Below are 25,108 nucleotides of genomic sequence, written 5' to 3' on the forward strand. Positions count from 1 at the left end.
TTCAATAGCAACATATTTTATTAGGCTTAAAGGAGAAATATAAAAGTACTATGTGACATGCTGTATAAATTGCTCTGATAATAGTGGCAGTAATTGGTCCAAGTAGTCAGAAATAAAAAAAACAATGACCAAAAACCCCCCAAAAACCCCAAAACATAAAAAACCCACCCCACTACCAAAAAAACACCCAAAACAAAAAAAAACACCACAAAACCCCACAATCTTAGTTGCTTTCCTGAAACTGGAACAGGAACCACAAATTAAAATTTTGCTCTCCTCAAAGATCATGGAATACCTCCTAGTGATTGTGAAAGGTACGCTTTGAAGCCTTTACCAATAAACGTAACATCTTGATAATCTGAGTTAAAACTATTTCTTTTTATTACCCTAAGATTTCTAGTTGTAGCACGGATTTAAAATAATCTCCTTGCTTTGGCATTTATTACAACATTTCAAAGATGCCAGTGGTAGTTAAACTCTACTTGACCTTTCACTGTTTAAAAAGAGAAGCAAACTCTGACCTCGGAGCAACCTGATTCTGTCTTCTCTCAGTGCTGGCAAACTGATCACTTGTCTAACCATTGCAGGACATTGGATCACCAGCCACATCAAAGGCAACAAGAGCCAATTCAGCAGGAGGAAAAAAAGTCACCCATGCAAAATGGACAATTAACATTAATCATACATGAAGCTGGTTGAGCTGATAACTAGAACCTGGTCCCTATGGCAACTCTCACAAAAGAGTGCCCACACCGGCACGAGGAGAGCCACAGCTCACCTTCCATGGGCTCAGCGCGCGCCCTTCTCACTTCAGAGGACAGAAGGAAATTGTGGAAAAGCGCTCTGACGCTCCAAAACAAAATCTTCCCACTCAGTTCTCCAGGGTTTTTCAGTGAGGAAGGTCCTCAGCCTCAGTTAAAATGTCAGTGGAAGTTTGTTCCTAAAGCATCACAAATGTGAACTTTTTTCCCTGTCATTACGAATTGGCGTTACTGTTATTAAAAAAGACTCCTTAATACCACTGAATTGTTCAGAGCTAGGACTGAAGTGGAATATTACATCTTTATTAACTTTACCATTAAGAATGGAGCACACTCACTGTGTTCTTCCTAAAAAACACGGATTAGCAAAAGTCCAATATAGGTCTGAATAATATCACACATACTTCCCTTATCAAGACCTAGGCTGGTTAGTTCAGAATCTTCCCTGTTGATGCAAGCTGTGTACACAGCAGCGACGGCAAGCGAACAACTGCACAGGCTGACCCCCGTCTACGTGGCCACTCTTTCCCTCTTAACACGCGGTCTTCAGGTACCCCAGCTCACAGCCCACAGATCGTTTCTCATGCACAGACATCTAAACTGGGTCCAGCTCCAAACTCCAGGCTGGTAGAACACGCTGCCCCGGGGCAGATCTGCTGCCAAGTACTCCCAAGTACTCCTGACCTGGAGGAATCTCTTTCTTCCAGGCCAGGAGCACTGGAGCACCTGTGGTCTCCACTCCATTTGGCTTCTGCCGGCGCAGCCAACAGTGACATGGAGGAGTTGGAAGCATCATTCACCAAGCCTGTCACCAAAGTCCACACACAGTTACTCTCCTGAAATTACTGCAGTGAGTTTTGGTCCTTAGGGCATGAAGGCCTCTCAGCCACACAGCTACCCACCCTCTACCTAATCTTTTCCTTAATCTTCGTACCAATCCTGTTCCCATCCCACCCAGTCCACTTCCTCCAGTCCCTCTCTCCCACATTTGACCATTGTCCAACTTTCTGAATATTTGTAATCTTCTGCTCTTTAACCCATCCATCACATCACTTCTGTCTTTCAGACGCTAGCTACCTTTAATTGCTTCCCTCCCATCCTCCACCTCCTGCCACATTCCCAGTTATCCTCTGGTCCTGGCCTCATCTTTACATTTTTTGGGGGGAGCTCCCCACCCCACTGAGAGCAGCTCCAGTGCTACCTCCTACTATGACTTTCTTACTCCTACTATGACTTTTTAGATCTCCTAATAAGGAGAAGAGGGGATGCCTGAGCAATGCCTGAGCACATGCGCTGAGACAGCCACCTGCCAGATGCTTCTGCCTCCTCCTCCACCTCCATCCCTGGGAACGGTGTGGGGAGGCTGACAGGATGAGGAAAGGTGGTCTCTGAGCAAGCCTGCCTGCTCCCGTCCCAGGGGCTGGCAGGACAGGCAGCTGGTGGAGCAGAGGGCATTCAGCACAGCACCAGCAGCAGCTAAAATCCTCCCCAAGTCTTAACCTTCCGGACTTACTGCCATGATCACCTTTAGCAATAGCCCAAGTCACGTCGCTCATACAGATGGCCGAGAACACAACACAGCAGAAATAAACCAAACCACCGCACATCCAGCTGGATATTGGTTTGTTGCTAAATACACCAATTCCACAGTTATCCCAATGCTTTATAGCAATGTGTGTGACAGAAGCTGTCAGTCAGACTCTTCAGAGTATGAGGCAACAGCAAAATTCAAGAGCAGCAGCACTAGCGTTGGGGGTGTCAGCACTGCTGGGTTCACTCACGGCTTCATAAAGCTGAAATAGGCCTCAAAAGGTCACCTGCTCTCTCTACCTCTGCCCCAAGGCAGGATCAAGCACACTCAAATAATTCCTGACAACGTTAGTCTAGCCTGCCTCTAAAAACACCCGGTGCTGGATATTTCGCAATGCCCCTAGGCAAATCCGCACCAATGCTTAGGCCGGCCTTCCGATCAGGAAAGCTTTGTGGGAGAAGCGGGGCTGACATCTAACCTAGTTCTCTGTTTAATTTAAGCACGGTACTTTTTGCCATCTACTCAGCAGACATGGAAAACAACTTATCTTTTCCTGCTTTACAGACACTGTACTTTTTCAGAACTTGATGTATTTTGCCTTTGTGAGGTTTTCATACATACAGATGGAATTTACAGACTTGGTGATTATATCCATGATCTTCAGACTCCCTGAATATGTGCTACAAATAGCAAAGGTACCTACCTTATCCCCAGATTACAGGTAGAAAAAGTGTAACTTGACCCTCTTTAGTTTTTTCTTACACCGCCGATGCCCTTATCATACTGAATCCTATTTAAGACAAGCTTTCCTGTTTGTCAAGATCATTTTGCATCCTAATGCCATTCTCCAGTGTGCGTGAAACCCCTACTCCCCTGGTACTGTCTGTAAGTTTAATAAGCGTGTTTATTCTTTTTTTTTCATCAACCAAGCAATTATGGAAGTCCCTGAACCAAACCGAAAGCAGCCCCCATACTCAGGACATGCTTCCAGTTTGATCTGAACTAACAGTAACCAAGGGCTCAGCATGGCTTTCCAGTATGTTTGTTTCTAAACTCGCATTTTCATGCGGACCGTATTTTTCTCGTTTGCTTAAGAGAAAGTCATGCGGCACTTTGTTAAAAAAGAGGCGGCTCTTCTCAAAATTTCTACATATGTAACATTCTACAAATTGCAGAGCACTTAAGGACAACCTTGCAAGTAGCGTTACTGGCAGACATACACGTGGTGTGACGGCAAGGCACCGAAGAGCAGCAAGTGGGCTCCCCTGGATAGCAAGCAAGGGAGTCAGGCAAGCCAAGTCCCCTTACCCTGCACATGCCTCAAGCGGACACCTGAAGATCTCCTGGGGAGCAGAGGAACCCTCTATTCCAACACTCCCTAATTTACACCTGCATATTTGCTTGATAGATGTCAGCTGTGCCTCGTACCTCCTGGGAGCGCTGGCTGCCCCAGCAGCCAGAGAAAGCCGCCTGCCTGGGGAGAGGAGATGCAACGCACTGTGCTTTAGTCTCCCTTTTTGAGGCCACAGCAAATTCTTAGTTTCCGTATTTTCCACAACTGAGTCCAAGTATATCTCCGATTATTAATACTGGTGTTGACATCACCTTGATAAAGATTCATTAAATTTTTTTCTTTGTCAAAGAAAGAAAGGTGATGGAATGGACAATTTAAGGGTTGACTACTCACCTGACAAAGTATAACTGTGAAGCTATTTTATACTTCATTTACTTGACCTAGTTACAGTACTTCTAACCCCAAATGTTCACAAATCATGACCCTGAAATCATGAGAATAAATAAAATTCTAATGTTTTTAAAGTTCCATTTTGCACATTTTTATTTGGCTTTTCTTGTAATCTTTAAGTTTCAAAAAAATCACACTTCTAAGCTTTTCTTCTCCAGAAAGGGCCAGGAGAGACTGAAGAGAGTGGCGGGTGGTGGGTTTTTTCCCCCCAGAGTTTCACAACTGAAAGCTGAGATTCTCTAATTAGTCAATACATAAATTTAGAAGCTTCTCAAAAAAGAAAAAAAAAAAAAAAAAGAACAGGCACTAAGACTTATGAGAAGTGCAGAAGTCTCCTGCTGCAGTAATTGTGATTGAGAGTTGTCACTAGGAGTGATCAGTGGCTCTTAGGGTAGGCTTTTCTCTGAATACTATATAAAGAGGTCTTCAGATACTACAATAGAATTAAAGAGAAGACTTCTATTTTATTTTTTTAAAAAAAGTGGGTCTGATTCATTAAAACATCCTCAATAAAGCTATCTGGAAAAATACTGAAGTAGTATAGAGAAGTATAAAATGATGTAATTCATAGTAAAATATATTTTTTGCAAAACAACGTTGTCTCAGTATATCTCAATGCAGCTTACCTCACTTAAGAAAAGATCACAAATTCAGGACTACTTGCTTTTAACTGTGCAAAAAGATAATACAGAATTTAAATGAGCTTTCTAGAAGTTTCTTAAACAGACCTATTAAAAAGCCCTGCCAGAGTACTACCTTAAAAACCTAAGATTGTGAACAAGTCAATACCAGATAATACTCTTTGTAAAGCTACTCCATTCATTCATAGACACATGTCTTACAGATTCATCCCCACGAAGGTCTACATGACCTTTTGGTTATTTCCTGATTAGGTTATTTATTTAAAACTTGAGTTTGGGTCTACGGTCAGAAAAATGACCCGAATTCCTAGTATTCAAATGTTACCATAGCGTAGTTGCACTAGAGAACAAGTGATTGGTTCTTACTTAAGAAAGTTTAACTGCTTATTTCTGAAGCCAGGCATTCCAAAATAAGTTTCAAACTGAAAAAGGATTTTTGGTTCACTGAGATTTGAAACTTTAAGTAACTCTTTCCGAATTACTTATGACTGTGCCTGCAGATGCAAAAGTGCCTCACCATTCCTGCTGTTAATTTTTTCCTGTCAAATAACACTTGTCACGGGAAAAAGTGGAATAAATCACGAAATTTCAGAATTGTGGTGATTCACAGCTGCAGACAAGATGAAAGGCCTACCTATGTAACACGTTGCACCAGCTCAATTTAAGGGTATGTCAGCAATGAAATTGCAGGCGTGACTACAGCACATGTATATATACACCCACTAATTTAATGTAACTACATTAAATTACTAACTGTAGCAGTGAAGATGCAGTGGCATGGATAAAATACAGTTCATTTAGCAACTTGAGATCATACCCAGTGGGACAAAGTTCCTGCTGCTGTGTCTTTACTGCTATTGTTACCCACTCTACCTAGATTAAACCGAGCAGGAGGGGGCCTGTCACTGCTGGAACCGCGCCACTAACTACATACCCAGAACCACAAATTTAAATTACAGATTTGTTGTCAAAACAATGCTCACCCAAGATGTCCAGCTAAACCAAATGTGAAAGTGCCAGAGATATCGCCAAGTGTATAATGAGCCTTGCAAACCTCGGCTCAGCAACTCAGTTCTACTTGGGTTTTCGAATCCAGTGAAAGCTGTGAACCACGGGAGGTCATAGGCAATATTATTATGCAATTTGCATTCTAGCTATTTTTTAATGTCCTAAAATATCTGACTATTCAGTATGCAGAAGAAAGCCACTGAAATGGTTTTTAGGGTTATTCCACCTGTATGTGGAAGCACAGCACTGCCATAAATAGACGCCAAGGCCGGCACCTGGAACAAACACAGCTCCACTCCGAACAGCCTACAGCTGATGTTGGCAAAGACACAAACAGAATAAAGATTTTACACGGGCAAGCCCTTAATGGCTCGCCTTCCTCAAAGAGCCACAGAAAGCGTCAGTAATTCTCTTTCAGTAAGCCTCAAATCGAGCATATGGACAACCGCACAGGACCGCAGAGGTCTCTGTTACCTGCCGCTATTCCCTGCATGTCTGCACAGAGCCTGATGGGCTTCCTTCCCCGACTGACAGCTCGCTTTCCGGGCCGTCAGCAGGCTCTGCCCTGGGCTGGAGGATAGCGCTCAGCCCAGCCACCGCTCCTTGAAGACACAGGTCCCAAAACCAGGACTGCGGGACTGAATCATGGACTGTCTCTCGGGATAAGGAACATGCGAGGACGACATGGTGACAACGAACAGCCTCAATATCACCTATAAAGAAAATACTTGAAAGAGGAAGTTATCTGTATAAAATCTTCAGGATTTGTCCCAAAGACAAAAAAAAAAAACAACCAACCAACCAAACCAACAAACCAGCATTGAACTGAAAATTGAATGAGAAAGCGCAGGAGGGAACTCACTTTCATTAATGTAGCTCAACATCACATTTATTGCAGCGTACAGTCCAACGTAGTGCAAAGATACGCCACTACACCCAGGAGCTATAAATCTGCTTTCATCTGAGTTAATTTAGCACCAATGTTTTCAAGCACTGTTTTATAGTTTCCACGTACATACTTCTACAAATATTTGCATGGATACTTTCCAAGCAGGGAGTCACCATCTATTACAAATGCTCATGATACATAATATGCGTCTGAATTATATTAGATCCTTACAAGTTTTACTTTTGAACTGTATCTGAAGTCAATGCCAATTTAGGGGAACATTATTACAAAGAAAGATTTTTGAAAGACTGCTGTTTTTCACTGAGCTGTATCTCAATAAGATTCAATTCAATGAAACTTGTAAAAAATGTGACTGTTTAAGCCTATTATCTATGGACAGAAACCTAATAGCAAGCACTTGACGTATTCACAGCACCGAGTATCATATAACCCACATGAGATGACAGCTAATTCCCCAACAGTGGAATATTGTAGTGTGGTGGTACAATATTTTCATAGCAATTCAACTTTGGTGCAATGGGAAACTACTCTTGCTTTAACTGTTTTTAATCTCTGCATTGCAAGTTTCAGTGTTTTCACAATTTTGCAAAGACTCTTCAAAGTTAGAAAATAGAAATTCATCTTTCAAAGAATAATAAATGAAAGAACATAGAAACAGTCCTCTGTATCACCCTTTGCACCTAGGCCCATGTTGAAAGGAAGAATTGTTCACGGCAATCAAAGGGAGCCTCTATGATTTGGTGATTGTATCCAGAAATAAACATCTGAGGGTTAACCTTCGCAACACGGAAAACACCCTTTAGTTAGCTGGTGGTCCTGGAACAGTATGAAATTAAGTAAGTAGCCACACTGCTTTACCTTTACCTTTCCAGGTTTTGTGACTGTTAGTATTTAATTTGCTAGCTACAGAGACAGACCGGGTTATTATTTCTACCGCAAATGTACAAAAAAAAAGGACTTTTAAACAACAAAACACAAACCTTTAGGACCATGAAAGTATAAAAAGGGCAGAAGCAAAATTCTCAAAATCCACATTAAATTTTTCTTTAAAATCTTCTTGTTATCATAAGATGCTAACATGAAGAGGACTGTACACCAAGCCCCATTTAAGCAGCCTTAGCCTTGCTCACCCCAGCCCCACCTGTCAGTAAAACTCTCGGGGCACAAAGGGAAATTACTGATTGGGACGACCCCAGAACCGGCCCCGCACCGGACACTGATGTCCTTCCTGAGTCTGAGGACACTAAATGCCTTTCCTTCAGTTCAAGGCTAAACTGTTCAGAGTTTCTGGAAATACAAGCATCCAGCAAGAACTCCAAAGGGAAACTACCAAATGCAGTAAGTGCCCGCGCACATTTGAAGAGCAATCTCTGGTCTGGTCTGGTCTGTTCTCAGTGCCTGGCTACCCCTCCTTGACACGGCTTCAGACGAGGTTTTGGTAGATAGCTCTGTGGCATCAAGGATCGACAGAAGTCCAGTCTCTGATCTTCCAACTAAATCCTAGCCATGACTCTGTTCTTTAGAGACTTAAAAAGGACTCCTCTCCTGTGAGCTAAAAAAAAGTGCTCCTTCCTCAGTATATAATCCTGGTTTGGGCTCACACTTTCACGGTAATAGCACAGCTTTGGGAGAGCCATCTAGTTTTCATTTTAAAGGCCTGAAGTGATGGATTATCCACTGTATTCTTAATTTTTTCCCAATAATCAATCATGCGGTAATTTTTTTCCTACCATTAAAAAAACCCCACCACAAAACATTAACCTTCATTTCTGGTATTGCCAAGCTGCTTTTTTGAGCCACAGAGTTATTTTCTTGCCTTTTCCCCCTACTTCGAAGAGCACACTCCACAGAAATTTCTCCACGTGCATGGAGTTACAGACTGAACAAATAAATCTTACTATTTCGGGCAGCAAATCGAAAGGTAATGCTTCTGAGGCCTTCCGCTACCTATCGGCCTGACGTGTCCGGGTTTGGGCAGCGGGGCTGCAGGGGCCTCTGTGAGGCGAGGCCGGGGCTGCCCCGGGCCGGACGGGGCCGGTTCCAGCCAGTTCGGGCCAGATGGGACCGGTTCCAGCCAGTTCGGGCCGGTTCCAGCCAGTTCGGGCCAGATGGGACCGGTTCCAGCCAGTTCGGGCCGGTTCCAGCCAGTTCGGGCCAGATGGGACCGGTTCCAGCCAGTTCGGGCCAGTTCCAGCCAGTTCGGGCCGGACGGGCACGGTTCCAGCCAGTTCGGGCCGGTTCCAGCCGGTTCGGGCCGGCCCCACAACGGCTCCGCGGGGCACGGCCGGGCCACGGGCAGCCATGGGCGGTTCCCCCGCAGAGCGGGACCTGCCTGTCCTTGTCCTGAGCCACCACGGGCGGCACGCGAGGGGCCGTGCCGCTGGACGCAGCAAGCTGGCCTGCAGCTAGCAAGCGAAGGATCCAGGTTTAGCGCAAGAACATTAGACAGCTTTAATTTTAACTATAAACGTACGAAAGCAAACAAACCAAGCCTGTGCTCTAATTTTTTTATTTCTTCAAAAGCTTTCTTCTAGAAAAAAGAAACTTTCGTATGAAGGTAAATGCTAAAAAGTGAATTCTGCAGCTTGTCCAACAAATACTCACATGACTTCTCCTGGAAGTGACTTAAAAACTACCACCGAGGTACACAGTATTACCTCTGCTTGTACCACGGATATTCAAACATGCAACACCAAAATAAATTTAAAAAAACCCCCACCTCTAAAGAGAAGAGAAGAATCGTATTCACCTTTTAAAAAATTTCACATGACTGAATTAATTAATTTAAGTACTTGAAATGACTTTTTTCCAGACAGAAAAGTTAGTAATATTGTTATGAAGGAGTAAATGCCTCAAGAATTTGGAATAAAAGGGCAGCTTTTGTAAGGAGCAGCTGTGTATTTGAGGAACGCCGTGAGGGTGGTTGGTAGCAGGTATCACCGCCACCAGTCCCCTGACCTCAGAGATTCTGACCTTAGTAACAGGCTTAGGAACGGAGCTTGAAGCCTAACAAACAGTTCTTGAAGCTCAAACCTCTCCAAAAGAGACCAGGGATCTTGCCCTCCAAGGTGATTTTGAATCTGCCCAAACCCTGATTAATGTAATATGCTAATAAACTTAATTTGCACTTGAGGTGAAACCTTGGCCCATTTGTAGCGTTTATCTCAATACTGCCAACACGGCTTTCGAAGGAGGTGAGAATTTCCTTGAAGCGTCACATCAGGACTGTCGCTACTACGAACAGCTTCATGGGCCAGCAAAGGCAGCTGAAGCTGGAGAAGAGGCAGGAGAGGAGTATCTGGATACACGAGAGATTTACAATTTAATTTTTCCTCTCTGCTACCTCAGTATAAAACTAGAGTAGTAATATAAACTACATTAAGCAAGATTTGCCCAGCAGTAATGCTAGAAACTTGCCGTATTTCGCACACACGTATGCACACGCACAGACGCACAAAAACTCTACCCGCTGAAAACTCTTTATAATAGCAGCTGATTGAAATGATTGTGCAACCGCACCATGCTGCACTCCGATTCTGACTTTGGCCAACCTCAGAGCTGGCTCTCTGAGGAGGAGTATGTTTGCCCTAGAATCTGTAACTCAGCTGGCTACCAAAACCAGGGATTCAACAAAGACACCGGTTTCACGGTATCCAGTTCCTCCCTGACCTCTCCCTGCAGCACTCCGCGAGCGCAGCGGGTCTCATTCCCTCCCCGAAGCCATTGCAGCATTGCTCTTTCCCTCCTTGGTGACACTCCCTCTGCTCCACCCGTAACGTTTACCCTTTCCCTCCCAGGTGGTCTAACAGACACGTACCTAATCCAAGTGAGAATAATTATTCTCAACTCGCAGTTAGCTTCCAATACTACTTGTTTTTTATATTTCACTTGAGTAAGTACTTTTCTGACCTAAAGCTCGTCTGTTTTTCTATCGACAGCTTCCCAGAGAGAAAAGCTACACCCATGAACCTTTCTCACCACACTTACAACTGGGTTGCCACTGACAGAGAAACAGAATGTCATTTGGTAAATGTGTTTTGTTTTTTTTTTTTTTAAATCATCAGACTCTGTCGTATGTGATGAGAGAAACTGGAAGCACCAAACTACAGAAAAAGCCAAAATCAGTTCAGGGCACTGAAAAGTGGCATGAGTTATTTGCAAGTTCAGTGATTTCCCGAAATAAAGCATTTCCTAGATTAGATACAACGGTTTATCAGACAAGTCGTACCTGCTGTTGTTCTTTTTAAAAGATCTCCCTTCGGACTGAAAGGTTTTTTCTCTCCCAAAAAGTATGTGGTACGTGTTGACTTACTAGCATCCACTTCTGCTTCCCTCAGTTTGAACAAGCAACATTTAACTCGGCTTTGAGAAGGCAGGGAAAATCGAAGATGTGTGTTGGTTTGTATGGCAAGAGACGGCGTGAGCACAGTCCTGCTCCTGCTACGGGCAAATACAGGCTTGCGCTGACTTCAACAGAATCGCAAACAGACATTACATGCACAATTCACTGCTCCTTCGTAAAGATGTGGGGTTTTTTTTTAAAAGCTCTTGAAAAAGACTAAAAGAATTCAAGTAAAAGAGTGTTTGTAACCAGATTTCCTGGAGATAAATGAAAGACATACGTTTCCATGGCTGCCAGCCTACTAAATTTTGCAAGCATAAATATTTACCTAGGGGGGGGGGGGGGGGGGGGGGGGGGGGGGGGCAATTGGGAAGAAAACCACCAGCTAGACCCTTCAAAGTTTAAACACTAACACAGAGGTCATTATTTATAAATAGAAATAGAGAACACATCTTTTCTATGTATATTTCTATCATGCTTTTCATCCACTCCATACGCCTTCTATTATTACCATTCTTACACCAGAAAATAATTTCTATGTCACTTGCTCACACTGTATGCATTAATTTTCTTTAGGCTTTCTTGTGGTTATTGATTTCCTGCTTCGTTGAAGTGGCTTTGTTTCTTTCTCAGCAGGCTATTCATTTTAAAACAACAGTAGTTCAACAAATAAAAAAATTATATTCTAAAATTAAATTAGTTTTATCTTCATTTATTTTTATCTGACTTAAATGCAAGTGACACATTTCCCCTAAAAAAAAGGAAATACTTAACACCTCCCAGCATGCAAAGCAAACCAAGTAAAATTTTTCTTTTCTAATACGACATATTTATTTTTATGACTGGAAACATGAAAGAAAAAGTAAAGTATAAATAAAGCCCCTTTTGTACTCTTACGTTGTAATCAATGCTGCGGCCAGTGTTTTAACAACAAAAGAGAATTATCTGGTCCAGAGCCAAATTCATTTAGGTCCTTTCTTGCTGCACTCAAAATCGTTAAAAGAACCCTTTTTTTCCTTTCAATGCAAGTGGGATCATGCTCTAACGCTGTAATCAGTTACCCTGCTACGCGGAGTAAGTTTGCTATCCTGTACCACTGGAGCAGTCCAAGATACACAGATTCTAGCGGGCATGGTGGTGTTGGGTTGATGGTTGGACTGATGATCTTAGAGATCGTTTTTAACCTTAATGATTCCTAGTTTTTACTTTCATTAAAAAATAATCCAGCCACCAAGGCAGGAAACATGAAATTACTGCTCTCCCCTTAATTGGTTTAGTGGTGGACTTGGCAGTGTTAGGTTAATGGTTGGACTGGATGATCTTAAAGGGCTTTTCCAACCTAAACGATTCGCTGATTCTATACAACAGTGCAGAGGCAGGTGAATACAACTATTATTTCATCAACTGCAAAATGAAGGGAAAAGGCCTTTTTGCAGAAGGTGACAGCTCTGACGTGCTACATCTTGTTTCGATGCTGTATGTTCGACAAGCGCCAGTTCGAGTTCTGAGGCTTGTCTTCCCGCCTCGATCCTCCAACATGCTTATTAACTTAGGCGAGTGAACTACAGGAGGAAAGTCGGAAGCATGTAGATGCTATATTAAGACAGAATTCTTGTCAGATTTCTTGCTAAAAGCATATTACCAGGTGCCAGTTATTAGGGCTCCAAAAGCTCCTCTATGTTCTCTTTCTCCAAACAGACCCTCCTTTGTGAATGGCAGGAATTTGCTGTTCTAGCATCATCTTCCTTATCATCATGTCTTTAAAGAAAAAGCTTGCATACTACTGCTCATGCATGACAATTCCTTTCAAAAGCAATGGGCTTTATATTCTTCATCCAGTTATTGAAGAAAAAATGATAAACTCCTCCCATATTGAACATATTATTCTGTTTGGGGAGGGACATTTTCCTGAAGGACTCCTGAGGTAATTACGTTGCCAAACAACAGATACAGGATTCTTCAATGCATTTAAATCAGGTGGACACAGATGTGGGACTGCATCCTTCATAGCCAAACTGGCAGAAGAACAAGTTCCAAGACAGTCGAAGATCCAGGTGCACGCTCCGCAACGGGAGCAATGTATTTCAAAATCATTTTGTAGGTGTGTGACAAATTAAAACCATTTAGAACTTTCCCCTCTTTTTAGGCTACAGCTGTGCAAGGAGAGAAGAGAAACAAGGGTAAGCAACCAAAATAGCTGTGTAAAGCAATATACTGAATGCTGCCACACACGGCTTAGAAACACTGCATACCTCGCATTCGTTTGCATGAAATGTTCAGGTATCGGCTATCCGTGTAACTCTACCGAAGATGAGGATTACAGTAAACACGTACCGACTCTCTGGAAATTCAACACATGATACACCAGAAGTTGTCGCATATCTGTTATCCAGGAATAATTCATCATGAACAGCAACAGTGCTGCTATAAGCAACTTATACTGGGGCACAATCCTGCGCCAAGGGGCTAGGAAGGCAGAACAGAGAGATGACCAGAAGGAAAGACACAACTCGGTCCCTCTGAGGGCTGTGAATTCCGCACTGTCAACATCCAGCCTTTAGTCAGATTATTTGCATGGGAGTGAAGAATCCGACTTCAAACCACTCACAATGTCGCATGAGGCTTAACTGACCAGGTAGAATGACGATCTTCTGATACGGAAACATCTGATAATGAAGCTACACACAGCAAGTCCGTTCGTTATGACGGGAATCTTTCTGACCAGCACACACGCAAGAAAACAGACGCATTCACGGAACAAAGCGCTTCCTATAAACCACGCGCTATGTCTCTCTCCAGCACGACAGATGACAGCAGGATCTGTTAGATATTTACCACCTTTTTAAACTGTCAACAATCCTCAAACCTAAGTGGTGCACAACACAGCCAGGTCATTTATCCTTGCAGCAAATAAATAATAGTAATAGTAATAACAATCTAGTATATAGTAATTTCACCCGTAGAGTTCAAAGTATTTTCTGCAGATCAACGTCATTACAGACAGAGAAATACAGATCTACAAGGTGGAAATCACCCTGAGCTGTACGTAGAAGTTGCAATCCTGAATCCCCAGTGTTTGCCACTTACAGCAGTCCCAAACCATTCTGCACAGACAGGAACTTTTAGAAACATTTACAGATGGGTGAAGTGCAGTGCCCAGGGAGCACCCTCTTATGCTACTCTGTATAGTAACTGGTGGTAAGTTTACAAAACCCTACCCAGGAAAAAGAAAATTATTTATAAGTACGCAGACTAAATTTAAAAAGGAAATAGGCTTTGAAAAAAGTTTGCAGGATATAGGAAATGAAAAGAAAAAATGTTTTCATTCAGTTTCCTGTTTAGATGTATGGATAGATTTGACTTCAAATAGATGAGCCACACAGAAGTTTAGTTTATAAGGGTCAGATGGTAACAGTTTCTGTTTAATCCTTGATTTACACTAACTTACAGGAAAATTAATGATTTTAAAAAGGCATCAAAGTGAGGCTGGTTTTTGCCTTTCTCTAACGTTGCTTGAGGAACAACTGTTTCCTTTATCTGTCTTCCAGAAAGTTAGTGATTGTGTTTAACTTAAACTACTCATTTAGCCTTCAGGCACAGCATATTATGAGTTGTTTTTCAATGAACATTAGCCCCTTAAGAGTGCAAACTCTTTGACAGCTCACTCAGATTCTTGCGCTTACCTGAGCATTTCACAAAACCACTCTTCACAACTGCACACGTTATAATTTACGCATTAAACCAGCAGGTTTTCATCTTCGGTCTGTTGCCAAGAATAATCTTTCAAAACCCTTTTATCTTTTTGTAAGAACATAATTATAAATGTGCAATTAACAGCCAAAGAAAGGTCTTAAGAAAACTCTTAGAGTAATATTGCCTATTTTAATGCCTCAACCAGATGGTGGTTTAAAGAAAGTGGTTTAAAGAAAATAAATAAAAAGTCACATTTTCAGTCTGCAATGGTATGTCAAGTGCAAAATTTGAGATATTAAAGTGAGACTGTTACAGGTCTGTCTAACCACCAGAAGAGCTCTTAATTTTTTTGTTTTGCCGTTGGACAGACAAAGGACTTGTAAACATCATTACTGATATGCATCAGTACAAAAGCATGGAGAGACCATATGCAAAAAGAACTATTTGTTGCATTTTTTTCCGTGAACAGAGCCCATCCAGTGACTGATTTTCCCCAAGGATGAATAACACGCTCATTTTTGTCTTTTGTTACAACTTGAATTTGTACAGTCTAATCCTGGAGTCTTTTCCTCTAAAAATACAGGTGCTTCCCTTTTACTAATTAAACATCAGTACTGTGTAATTGTTGACATTCTCAAATTGGTGTAATCACCTTGGACTAAATGGCTGACAGAACTTCCAGCTTAGCTTTATTCCAGATAACATTAAGATATTTTTTAAAGCTGATGCCTAAAGAGATGACTCTCCCATTTGAAAATGAACCAGCTGCATTATTTTACACCCAGGCCACAGTGCTATGATATATCTGCTTGGAACCAATTAACTTAAGAGAATTATCAAATATATCACCCAATACACTGACTGATTTGACAATAAATTGCTTAACTCCACATCTGTATTCTGGTCATCTGTACTGCTCTTGTTCACACTAATTTAACGTGTTCCACTATTACCAATTTCTGTCGGTTCAGATATACATTGCTTTCCTTCCAATTTAAGAGTTTTAGGGTTGGGGGGGGGTTTAATAAATTCAGAAGAGAAGCAATAGCTATCATTCCTCAGTGTTATGAGAAAAAACAAGTAAGGTAGTATCAGCAACTATACAAAACACAAGATCAGACTCACGCTATTTCAAAAGATGGATGAAGATGAACAAAGAAGAACAAACATCAGTACCATTTCTGACCAGCTGCCACAGTCCGAGTTCTCCCGCATCTCAGGCATTAGCCACCCTGTTCTGGGTTAGCAAGAGCAGCAACCAGTGCTCAGCATGCAAACAACTGGCCTTCAAAAGGAATAGACTGGTGTTCCGTAACAATGCTGGTTCGTTTACTTCAGTATTCACAAAGAAAATCTCACATTAAAGAAATAATGAAGACACATAAAGATCCACAGAACTGTGATCTTGAAGTGACCACAATGGCTCTGTGGTTTGTCCTCTCCTCGACCAGCTGTCCAAAAGCTAAGACCAAGACATGTGGGCCTTCTGCAGTTGTAATACAAGAGTAAGTTTTTATCCTGCTTCCAATACCACAGATGCTCTTACCGAAGTCAAAGGTAACTTCCCAGGGAGCAGTGACAAAGCCTTTAACTATATGCCACGGCATATACCAAAGTATGTCGGAATAGAAAGCATTTCTGTAACACACATACACAAACAGCATCTGGAACAAGAGAAACACGATTACCACTGATGCTCCTTACACCGCCACCACAATTTTCTGGGGTTTTAGTTAGCACTGTCTTACAGAACAATCTTAAAAAACTTTACTGAAGTTGGAAAGCACTGTTTGTCATCAAGAGGTATCGGGATTGTCTTTTAAAGCCTGTATTACAGAGACACTTAAATAACTACGAATAGGAAAAGTCCACCCTGCACTGCAACTGAAATCATGAGGGGACGGCTTCAATTCTGGATCAACAATACATAAAAACATACCCATCACCTTAGTGCAAAAATTTAAAGCTGCAGAAGAAATTGTTTCTAAAGAGTATTTTTAACTAATAACTTTCCTTTTTATTAAAAACAAACAAACAAGCAAACCTGGAGTCCAAGCAATACAATTAGTTTCCAGGCCAATGAGTTCTTTTCCCTTAATTTTAAAAATAGCTTTTGTTGAAAAAAATATGTTAAAGGAGTCCAGATAAGGTAGCATGAAAATCCGTTCTATGTCAGTGTCCAGTCCAGGTAGGTCGAGGTAATTACTAACCTGGAGAAATAACTTCTGCTTCTGATAAATAGTTAAACAACTATAAAGAGAATGATCTCAGGCTGATGACAGCATGCAGCTGCATTGCCATTAGGCAGAATAAAATCTTTCTAGAAAAGAGACTTGCAGAATTAATTGGCATATGGGGGAAAAAAAGAAGAGGCAATACATTTAGACTGTAATTTAAAAAGAAAAATCAACTAATAGAGTGCCTTGTTCTAATAAAAGATTAGTATGGATGTGAGCACTTATGGACTGAAACAGAGCGAATGATGGTATGGAGAGGAGCTACCTTGAAGATTCAGCAATAAATTGATTTGGCTCTAACTCGACCCAGTATCTTCATAAACATTCTAAAAGGACAACAGAAAAGTTTAAACAAAACCTCAAAGAAGAGACAGCATTGACAGGAAAGGGGAAACATTACAAAAACCCTCGGTGAGATCTGAATGAGTAAAAGCAGCTTAAAAACGAATTCAATTTTCAAAAAAAGCAAAATTAATGAAGTATGAAAAGTAATGAAAATGTAGCTCTCAAAAGGAGAGGCAACATCTGTAATGTTAATATGCTGAGAGACATTTAGGTGTTATAAAAGACTGCAAATTACGCAGATGTGATAAAACAAGGAAAATATCCAACTTTGTGCTGGGCTGCATGCCTAGAAATGTCATGTCAGAAAAGGAAGAAATTGCCCTAACTCATCTGCTCCTGTATGGCTATACCTGGAACTGCATGTTTATTTCTAAGCAACCTAATTACAAGAAAGATATTACCAAGCTAGAGGGAATTGAAAACACAGCAGTCAAAATGATTAAGTCATAAGGATGAGCTGATTTAAAATGAAAGATTAAGATTTACATTAGAATCGGAATCGTTTAGGTTGGAAAAGGCATTTAAGATCATCAACTCCAACCATTAACCTAGCAGTGCCAAGCCCGCCACTAAACCATGTCCTAAGCGCTACATCTACACATCTCTTAAATACCCCCAGGGATGGGGACTCCACAACTTCCCTGGGCAGCCTGTTCCAATGCTTGATGACCCTTTCCGTGAAGAAACTTTTCCTAATATCCAATCCAAACCTCCCCTGGCGCAACTTGAGGCCATTTTCTCTCATTCTATTGCTTGTTACTTGGGAGAAGAGCCCAACACCCACCTCACTACACCCTCCTGTCAGGGAGTTGAAGAGAGCGATAAGGTCTCCCCTCAGCCTCCTCTTCTCCAGGCTGAACACCCCCAGCTCCCTCAGCCGCTCCCCACCAGCCCTGTGCTCCAGACCCTTCACCAGCTCCGCTGCCCTTCTCTGGACACGCTCCAGCACTCCAATGTCCTTCTTGTTTTGAGGGGCCCAAAACTCAACACAGTATTCCAGGTGCGGCCTCACCAGCGCCCAGTACAGGGGGGTGATCACTTCCCTGCTCCTGCTGTCCACACTATTCCTGACACAAGCCAGGATGCTGTTGGCCTTCTTGGCCACCTGGGCACACTGCTGGCTCATGTTCAGCTGGATGTTGACCAACACCCCCAGGTCTTTTTCCACCGGGCAGCTTTCCAGCCACTCTTCCCCAAGCTTGTAGCCTTGCATGGGCTTGTTGTGACCAAAGTGCAGGACCCAGCACTTGGCCTTGTTGAACCTCATACAACTGGCCTCGGCCCATCAGTCCAGCCTGGCCAGATCCCTCTGTAGACCCTTCCTACCCTCAAGCAGATCGACACTCCTGCCCAACTTGATGTCACCTGCAAACTTAGTGAGGGTGCACTCGATCCCCTCGTCCAGATCATTGATGAAGATATCAAACAGAACTGGCCCCAATACTGAGTCCTGGGGAACACCACTTGTGACCAGTTGTCAACTGGATTTAACTCCGTTCACCACAACTCTTTGGGCCCAGCCATGCAGCCAGTTTTTTACCCAGCAAGCCACGAGCTGCCAGTTTATCCAGGAGAATGCTGTGGGAAATAGCGTCAAAGGCTTTACTGAAGTCCAGGTAGACAACATCCGCAGCCTTTCCCTCAGCCACTAAGCAGGTCACCTTGCCGTAGAAGATCAGGTTAGTCAAGCAGGACCTGCCTTTCATAAACCCATGCTGATTGGGGCCAATCAGCAGGCTGTCATGTACGTGCCACGTGATGGCACTCAAGATGATCTGCTCCGTGACCTTCCCCAGCACTCAGATCAGACTGACAGGCCTGTAGTTCCCTCGATCCTCCTTCCGGCCCTTCTTGTAGATGGGCATCACATCTGCTAACCTCCAGTCAACCGGGACCTCCCCGGTGAGCCAGGACTGCTGATAAAGGATGGAAAGTGCCTTGGTGAGCATTTCTGCCAGCTCCCTCAGTACCTTGGGTGGATCCCATCCAGCCCCATAGACTTGTGTGTGTCTAAGTGGTGTAGCAGGTTGCTAACCATTTCCCCTTGGTTTATGGCTTCATTCGGCTCCCCATCCCTGTCTTCCAGCTCAGGGGGCTGGGTACCCAGAGAACAGCTGGGCTGACTGTTAAAGACTGAGGCAAAGAAGGCATTAAGTACCTCAGCCTTTCCTTCATCCTTTGTCATTGTGTTTCCCCCCGCATCCAATAAAGGGTGGAGAGTCTCCTTAGCCCTCCTTTTGTTGGTAATATACTTAAAGAAACATTTTTTTACTGTGTTTTACAGTAGTAGCCAGATTAAGTTCTAGTTGGGCTTTGGCCTTTCTCATTTTCTCCCTGCATAACCTCACGACATCCTTGTAGTCCTCCTGAGTTGCCTGCCCCTTCTTCCAAAGGTCATAAACTCTCCTTTTTTCCCTCAGTTCCAGCCATAGCTCTCTGTTCAGCCAGGCCGATCATCTTCCCTGCTGGCTCGTCTTTTGGCACACAGGGACAGCCCGCTCCTGCGCCTTTAAGATTTCCTTCTGTATTCGTTACTGTATTCTATTACTGTATTATATATTCATTACTATAGGCTATGTCATAAATAGCAGATGTGAAAAGAATGTTCAAAAAAACCCAGCACATCTAAGCAGATCTTGGCCTTCTTTTTCCACTGGTCCAATGGCACTGTAGAGATCAACAATTATCATTTTTAAATCTGGTATAAAGGCACAGAATACGCCAAATCCCTGCAGGCCACCTGTGGGGCAGAGTTGGGAGAGTTAAATGAAGAGGTTAAGGTTTCACTACCCCGATTATACAAGTCCGAAAACCAGCCTTTACAGAGATTTCACCACTCCGCACTTCCGGCCGTTATTTCAGAATACCTGAAGAGGTACTTGGGATTTAAAACACGTATAGTGCAGAGATTGGCACCGGACGCATTATTTCCTAATGATGTGTAACAAACTTGGGTTTTCCTTCCGAGAACAGCGATGCTACGCCACTTTTAGTCTTCTCCTTCAGTACTGCTCACTGCTGCTTCTTAGCTTTAATTACACAGCTTTTCCTTAAGCAAATATTAACGACAGTATAAATTCCTTAGCTAACTGAAAAGGTTATTTTCCAGTCATACTTAAAGGAGAACTGTTACTCTAAAGCATTATTCTACCATGCCTAACTGACATTAAAAGAAGTGTAAAGTACATAACTTGATTCTTTTTCAAATACATCAGAAGCCATTTATTTTCAAATCACATAAAATCTGTCTGGGATGAAATTCTGCTTAGGTTGCACTGTTGTAATCTCAAAGGAAAACGTACAAGAACATTTTTTCAGTAATTCATAGCAAGCCCAATTTTTTTCAGGAAATCTCAAAGTTTGGTGCTTGGTAAGCATGTTCTCATGTTTATTTACTCACTGATTTTTATTATTGTTGGATGTAGACATTTCTTCGGAAAACAAAAAAAAAGAAAAATCATGAAGCCTTGAAAATTTTGTTCCTATTTTCATTTCTTAAGACATGCTTTCCTAAAGAAGTGGAATGGACTTCACTTTCAATACTGCATTATTTCTCTGGAGTATGCTAATTTTTAACTTTCTAGTAGTGATACTAGTGATTTTGCATAGTGTAAAAATGAATTAAAATTACTCAAGTTTAAATTTCTTAGTAAGGTATTCTCAAGTCTGTTATAAATAGCTTGAGCGTGATGACACACTTCAGAAAGCATATCCCTTCCGTTGTGGGCCAAATGCTGCTATCCCTATTAATCCCTACTATCGTGCAGTTCGATAGAAAAGTTATCATTTACCTGAACAAGACTGACCCTATAAAATGCTGTAACCCTCAAAGCTCCTGGGAGCAACAGACAGAAATTCTCTTTGCAGGTCTGTGCTCCAAGAACAAACTCCAAGATCATCCTTGTGTGCATTTCTTAACAGAATTAAACTTCAGACCACCATAAATTATTCAAATAGACCTAGTTACAATACGTGCATACTGCCTTATGAATCGATGCTGAGATAGAATCACTTAAATATATCAGACCTCGGTTTCTGAAGGTCTTTGAAAGAAACAAGCACTTGTGCCTGCACTCATTTTATGATAAGCTTTATCAACATACTATACTGGTGTCAGAAGAATAAAAAAAAAGAGCATCTGAGAATGATTAAAAAAGCAAATCGAAACAGGACATCAATTCTAACTTTACAGCCAAAAAACACACAATCAATGACTGATGTGCTCATTAAAGTCCAGAAAATTTTTGCCATATATTCTTAACAACTGCATTTTTAGTAAAGACATTCAGACCTATCCTATTGTACAGGAGCCTAAAATTTGTATTAACTATCAGGATCCAAGTGAGAGTTTCACAAAGCAGCAGCTGTTTCCAAACTAAAAAGACACTGGGCAAAATTTAAAATGAGAGAATTCAACGCAGAGATGTTCAGAAAAAAAACCCGCACTGGCCTTTTCTCTTTCCTATATTTGAATTTCACCTTTCTGTTCATCAATTATATATTTATATATTTACATTTTCCATCACTAGCCTTTCTATGCTTTAGGGTTATTTTTAACTTGACTTTTTCAATCTTGTGATTTAAAATAGCTCTTAATCTTTAGCAACATAAAACCAAAAATATGTCCGGAAAGAAATTTAATTCAATACCATGCTCTTATCTATACAGCTATTTTTATTGGAATTTTATTTTTTAAAGTTTTATAAGCTGGAGTTTTAAATACAGGCATAATTACAGGAAACATTAATCTATTAGGAACAGGTCAACATAATTAAATAATGTCGTAATAAAACAGCTAGCTAACATTAACCATCAGTATCCAAATGTAGAAGATTTAGATGTACAGAAAAGACTTTGCCTTCAGATATTCCCCCAGATCCTACCACGTAAGGGAGATACTGTGAAATATAGAAGGCCCAGAAGGCTGGGGGGGAAAGAAAACAGGAAAAAGAAAAAAAAGGTGACAACTATTACAAAGCTCTGCCTACAAAAAAAGGTAAAAAAAAATTTAAAGCAGTTTAAACTTTCAGGGTTGCACCACTTAATGAGATTATTTCTCAAACTTTTGGCAACTCCTTCCAAGCACACTCTTGGTCTCCTCCTAGGGTGATGTTTTTCCTCAGCAATTTTTTTATTGGAGAGATTTCTGTTTGATGCCAGAAGTGTTTCCTTGTTGAACCTCCAAAATCTCTCTCACTGTTCTATGGAGTCTACAACCCCATTTCAAGAAATTCTTAGTCCTTAGTCTCAATAATAAAAAAGCAGCATATCTCAAGATTTCATTTACTTTTTGGCATTAAAAAAATACTGTAGTTACAGCAACTGTTGGTTCTTTCATCTTTTATCATGGTTTACGCAACAGCCAATACTTCCAGATAGCAAGCTCTAATACTGATAACTAAACATCCTTCCAACCGCCATGCACAAAACACAGGAACTAAATGAAACATTTTGACCAAAGGCTGCGGTTAAGTACTTGCACCAAAAAACTGAAAAATGCAGCATGCTTGCGTATTGTACTGAATTTACAAGAGTGACCTATTTTGCAATTGAATTACGTTAGGAGTAAAAATTAAAATTAAGAGAGCAAAAAATAGTTATTTCCAACCAAAAAGCCTGTATAATACAAGACTCAAAATCAATTTCCTTCCACAATAGCATCTGTAATCAACATCTACCCCAACCGATCAGTATTTCACAACTATTTGCCTCCGGCATGTCCCCCCCAAAACTCTCTGCTCTTGGCTCACATCCACCGCACGGCCACAAGCCCATCCTCCCACTGCTGGGAAGTGTCTCATCCCAGCTCCCTCCCCTGAACTAGTACTACGGTATCAAAGAGACAGAGAAAGAAAGAGAAGAATGACCTAGAACACAGGAGGAAATGAAGCTCCCAGCCTTTCCTCTAGCTGCCTCTTTCCATCTCTAGATGGAGAGAGTCAGCACCAACACCTCCAGGCCACCCCAAAAACCTCCCCGACAGCAGCTGCTGGAGAAGGAGAGCGCTCCGCTCCCCGCCGCAACAGGAGCAGGGACCTGCACAAAAGGTGGGGCAGGGACCAATTCAAAGACGCTTCCCAAAAAAGAGATCTGGAACTTCTCATCCCATTGCAAGGATCCAGCTCAGTGGGGTGAGCAGGGGGGCAAAATGCAAATGGCAGTACTACAGATGGATACGTGAAGGGCACCGTCATACAGAGCAGTACATAAGGGGCACCAGACTTACTGAATGTATTGAAATTCTCTGCCAAATTACACTAAACATGAATACCTACTTTACTTGAAATGAATTTCTTTTTCCTTTTTTTGGGTGTTTCTAGATAAGACTTAGCCAACTCTTGTTGAATGCTGACATTTGTTATTTACCGTGGCTTTCCTTGTTTAAAATGAAAGGTCCTTATGAAGGGGTAACATACCTTTTTTTTTTTTTTTTTCTGTATCATTTCAGACAGTTGATCAAGCTAGAGGGAGTAGTTATTTTGCTTAGCTTAATTGCCTCTTTTTAAAAAGAACTTCAAGACTATGAATTTCAGGTCTAACTATGACTTTTACACAGATTTAAATGCCATGCAAAAATCTCTTGTTGTCTTCTTACATCCTCTTCCCATCGTACTGGTTTTACTTCTTCCAGACTGATAATCTTGGTCCAGCGAAACACCAAAAGATGCCCTTAAATAACACTCCCTGTGGTTCTGCTGACTCCAGCTGAACTGCTCCCGCGTGCTTCAACTCCAGCAACTGCTCAAGTCATGTGCCGGGTCCAGGGCAGGATAACCTGCCCCTTCCAGGTACAAGGAAATTACGCGCCCGCTATTTATACCTTAGTACCTTAAAGTGCTCTGTGCATGTAGAAAATCTCCTGCTGGCCCAGGCAGCCGTGCCGGGGCTTAGCTCTAACTGCCCCAAGAGAAACAGTCGATTCATCGTGTTGGGGGTAACAGTTAAAGCAATGGCAACCGTTAAAATGCAAATACTTGTTTTTAGCAGTTTAAGGTACTTCTTGAATGTGAAAGATTAAATTAAACATTTATACTGACTTTTTAAAGTATAAATCAAACATTTATACTTAACTTGGACACTTATTTTAAACGTAAAGGAACAACTGAACTAGTTGCACTAATTATTTCAATTCAAACAAGTTTCATGGCGCTTTGATTACCATTATCATTACATTTATCTAACACAGTCCCTAAAATATATGCATCAATACATATAACTTCTGTTCAATGACCATTCATTAGAAAAATAGTAAATAATATGTTTAAAATTAGGATTTTGTCCCCTCCTAAACTCTCATAGAGACAGCAGCCAAAAAACTGAGTAAGTCAGGGTGCCTTTGAAGATATTTAATTAAAATCTAATCCCACATTCTTAAAGGCTCACATAAATTAAGCTGTCATTCAGGAGATTTATGCGTTCGCATTTGCATATTACATACAATTCATCAATTACTCATGTTTGAAAGCAATGCCTTTCTCAGGCAGCGGGGCTGCCAAGAGTGCCAACAGGCGCACTGCGACGCACCGCCTGCACCCGCTGGTACCTTGGAGAAAGCCACTTCCATATGGCCCGTCGTCTTCTGCCGTCACACACCGCCCCGAGCACGCTCACAGATACCTGACTTCAACATGATGGATTCTTTTCAGCTCAATCTGTCAGCTAAAGATGAGCATTTTGGGGAGTCTTCAAGCAGCCAGATCAGAGAGTCAATATTCTTCGTATCATAGAAGGAAACTTCCCACAATACCTACTAAGTCACCCAATTCTGCTGGCGGAAGCCGAGCCCCTCTCCTCGATTTCCTCACATAGTAACACATTCAGACCTAGGAAATTCTCCCAGTAATTTTCAATAGTTTTTAAAAACATTCTTAGATAAGCCTGGCTTGTATATATGTG

At 41.8% G+C, this 25,108-nt stretch overlaps 1 protein-coding gene across 1 annotated transcript in view; it reads right to left on the minus strand.

The window, feature by feature from the left end:
• Positions 1–25,108, minus strand: part of DACH2 (dachshund family transcription factor 2) — a 313,020-nt gene that overhangs the window by 156,667 nt on the left and 131,245 nt on the right. The window contains exon 3 of the mRNA XM_075720636.1: positions 14,517–14,525. Within this exon, the coding sequence (XP_075576751.1) occupies positions 14,517–14,525 (9 nt within the window). The remainder of the gene's footprint in view (positions 1–14,516; positions 14,526–25,108) is intronic.

Source organism: Pelecanus crispus, chromosome 13, assembly GCF_030463565.1.
Source record: "Pelecanus crispus isolate bPelCri1 chromosome 13, bPelCri1.pri, whole genome shotgun sequence".
Taxonomy (NCBI): Eukaryota; Metazoa; Chordata; class Aves; order Pelecaniformes; family Pelecanidae; genus Pelecanus; species Pelecanus crispus.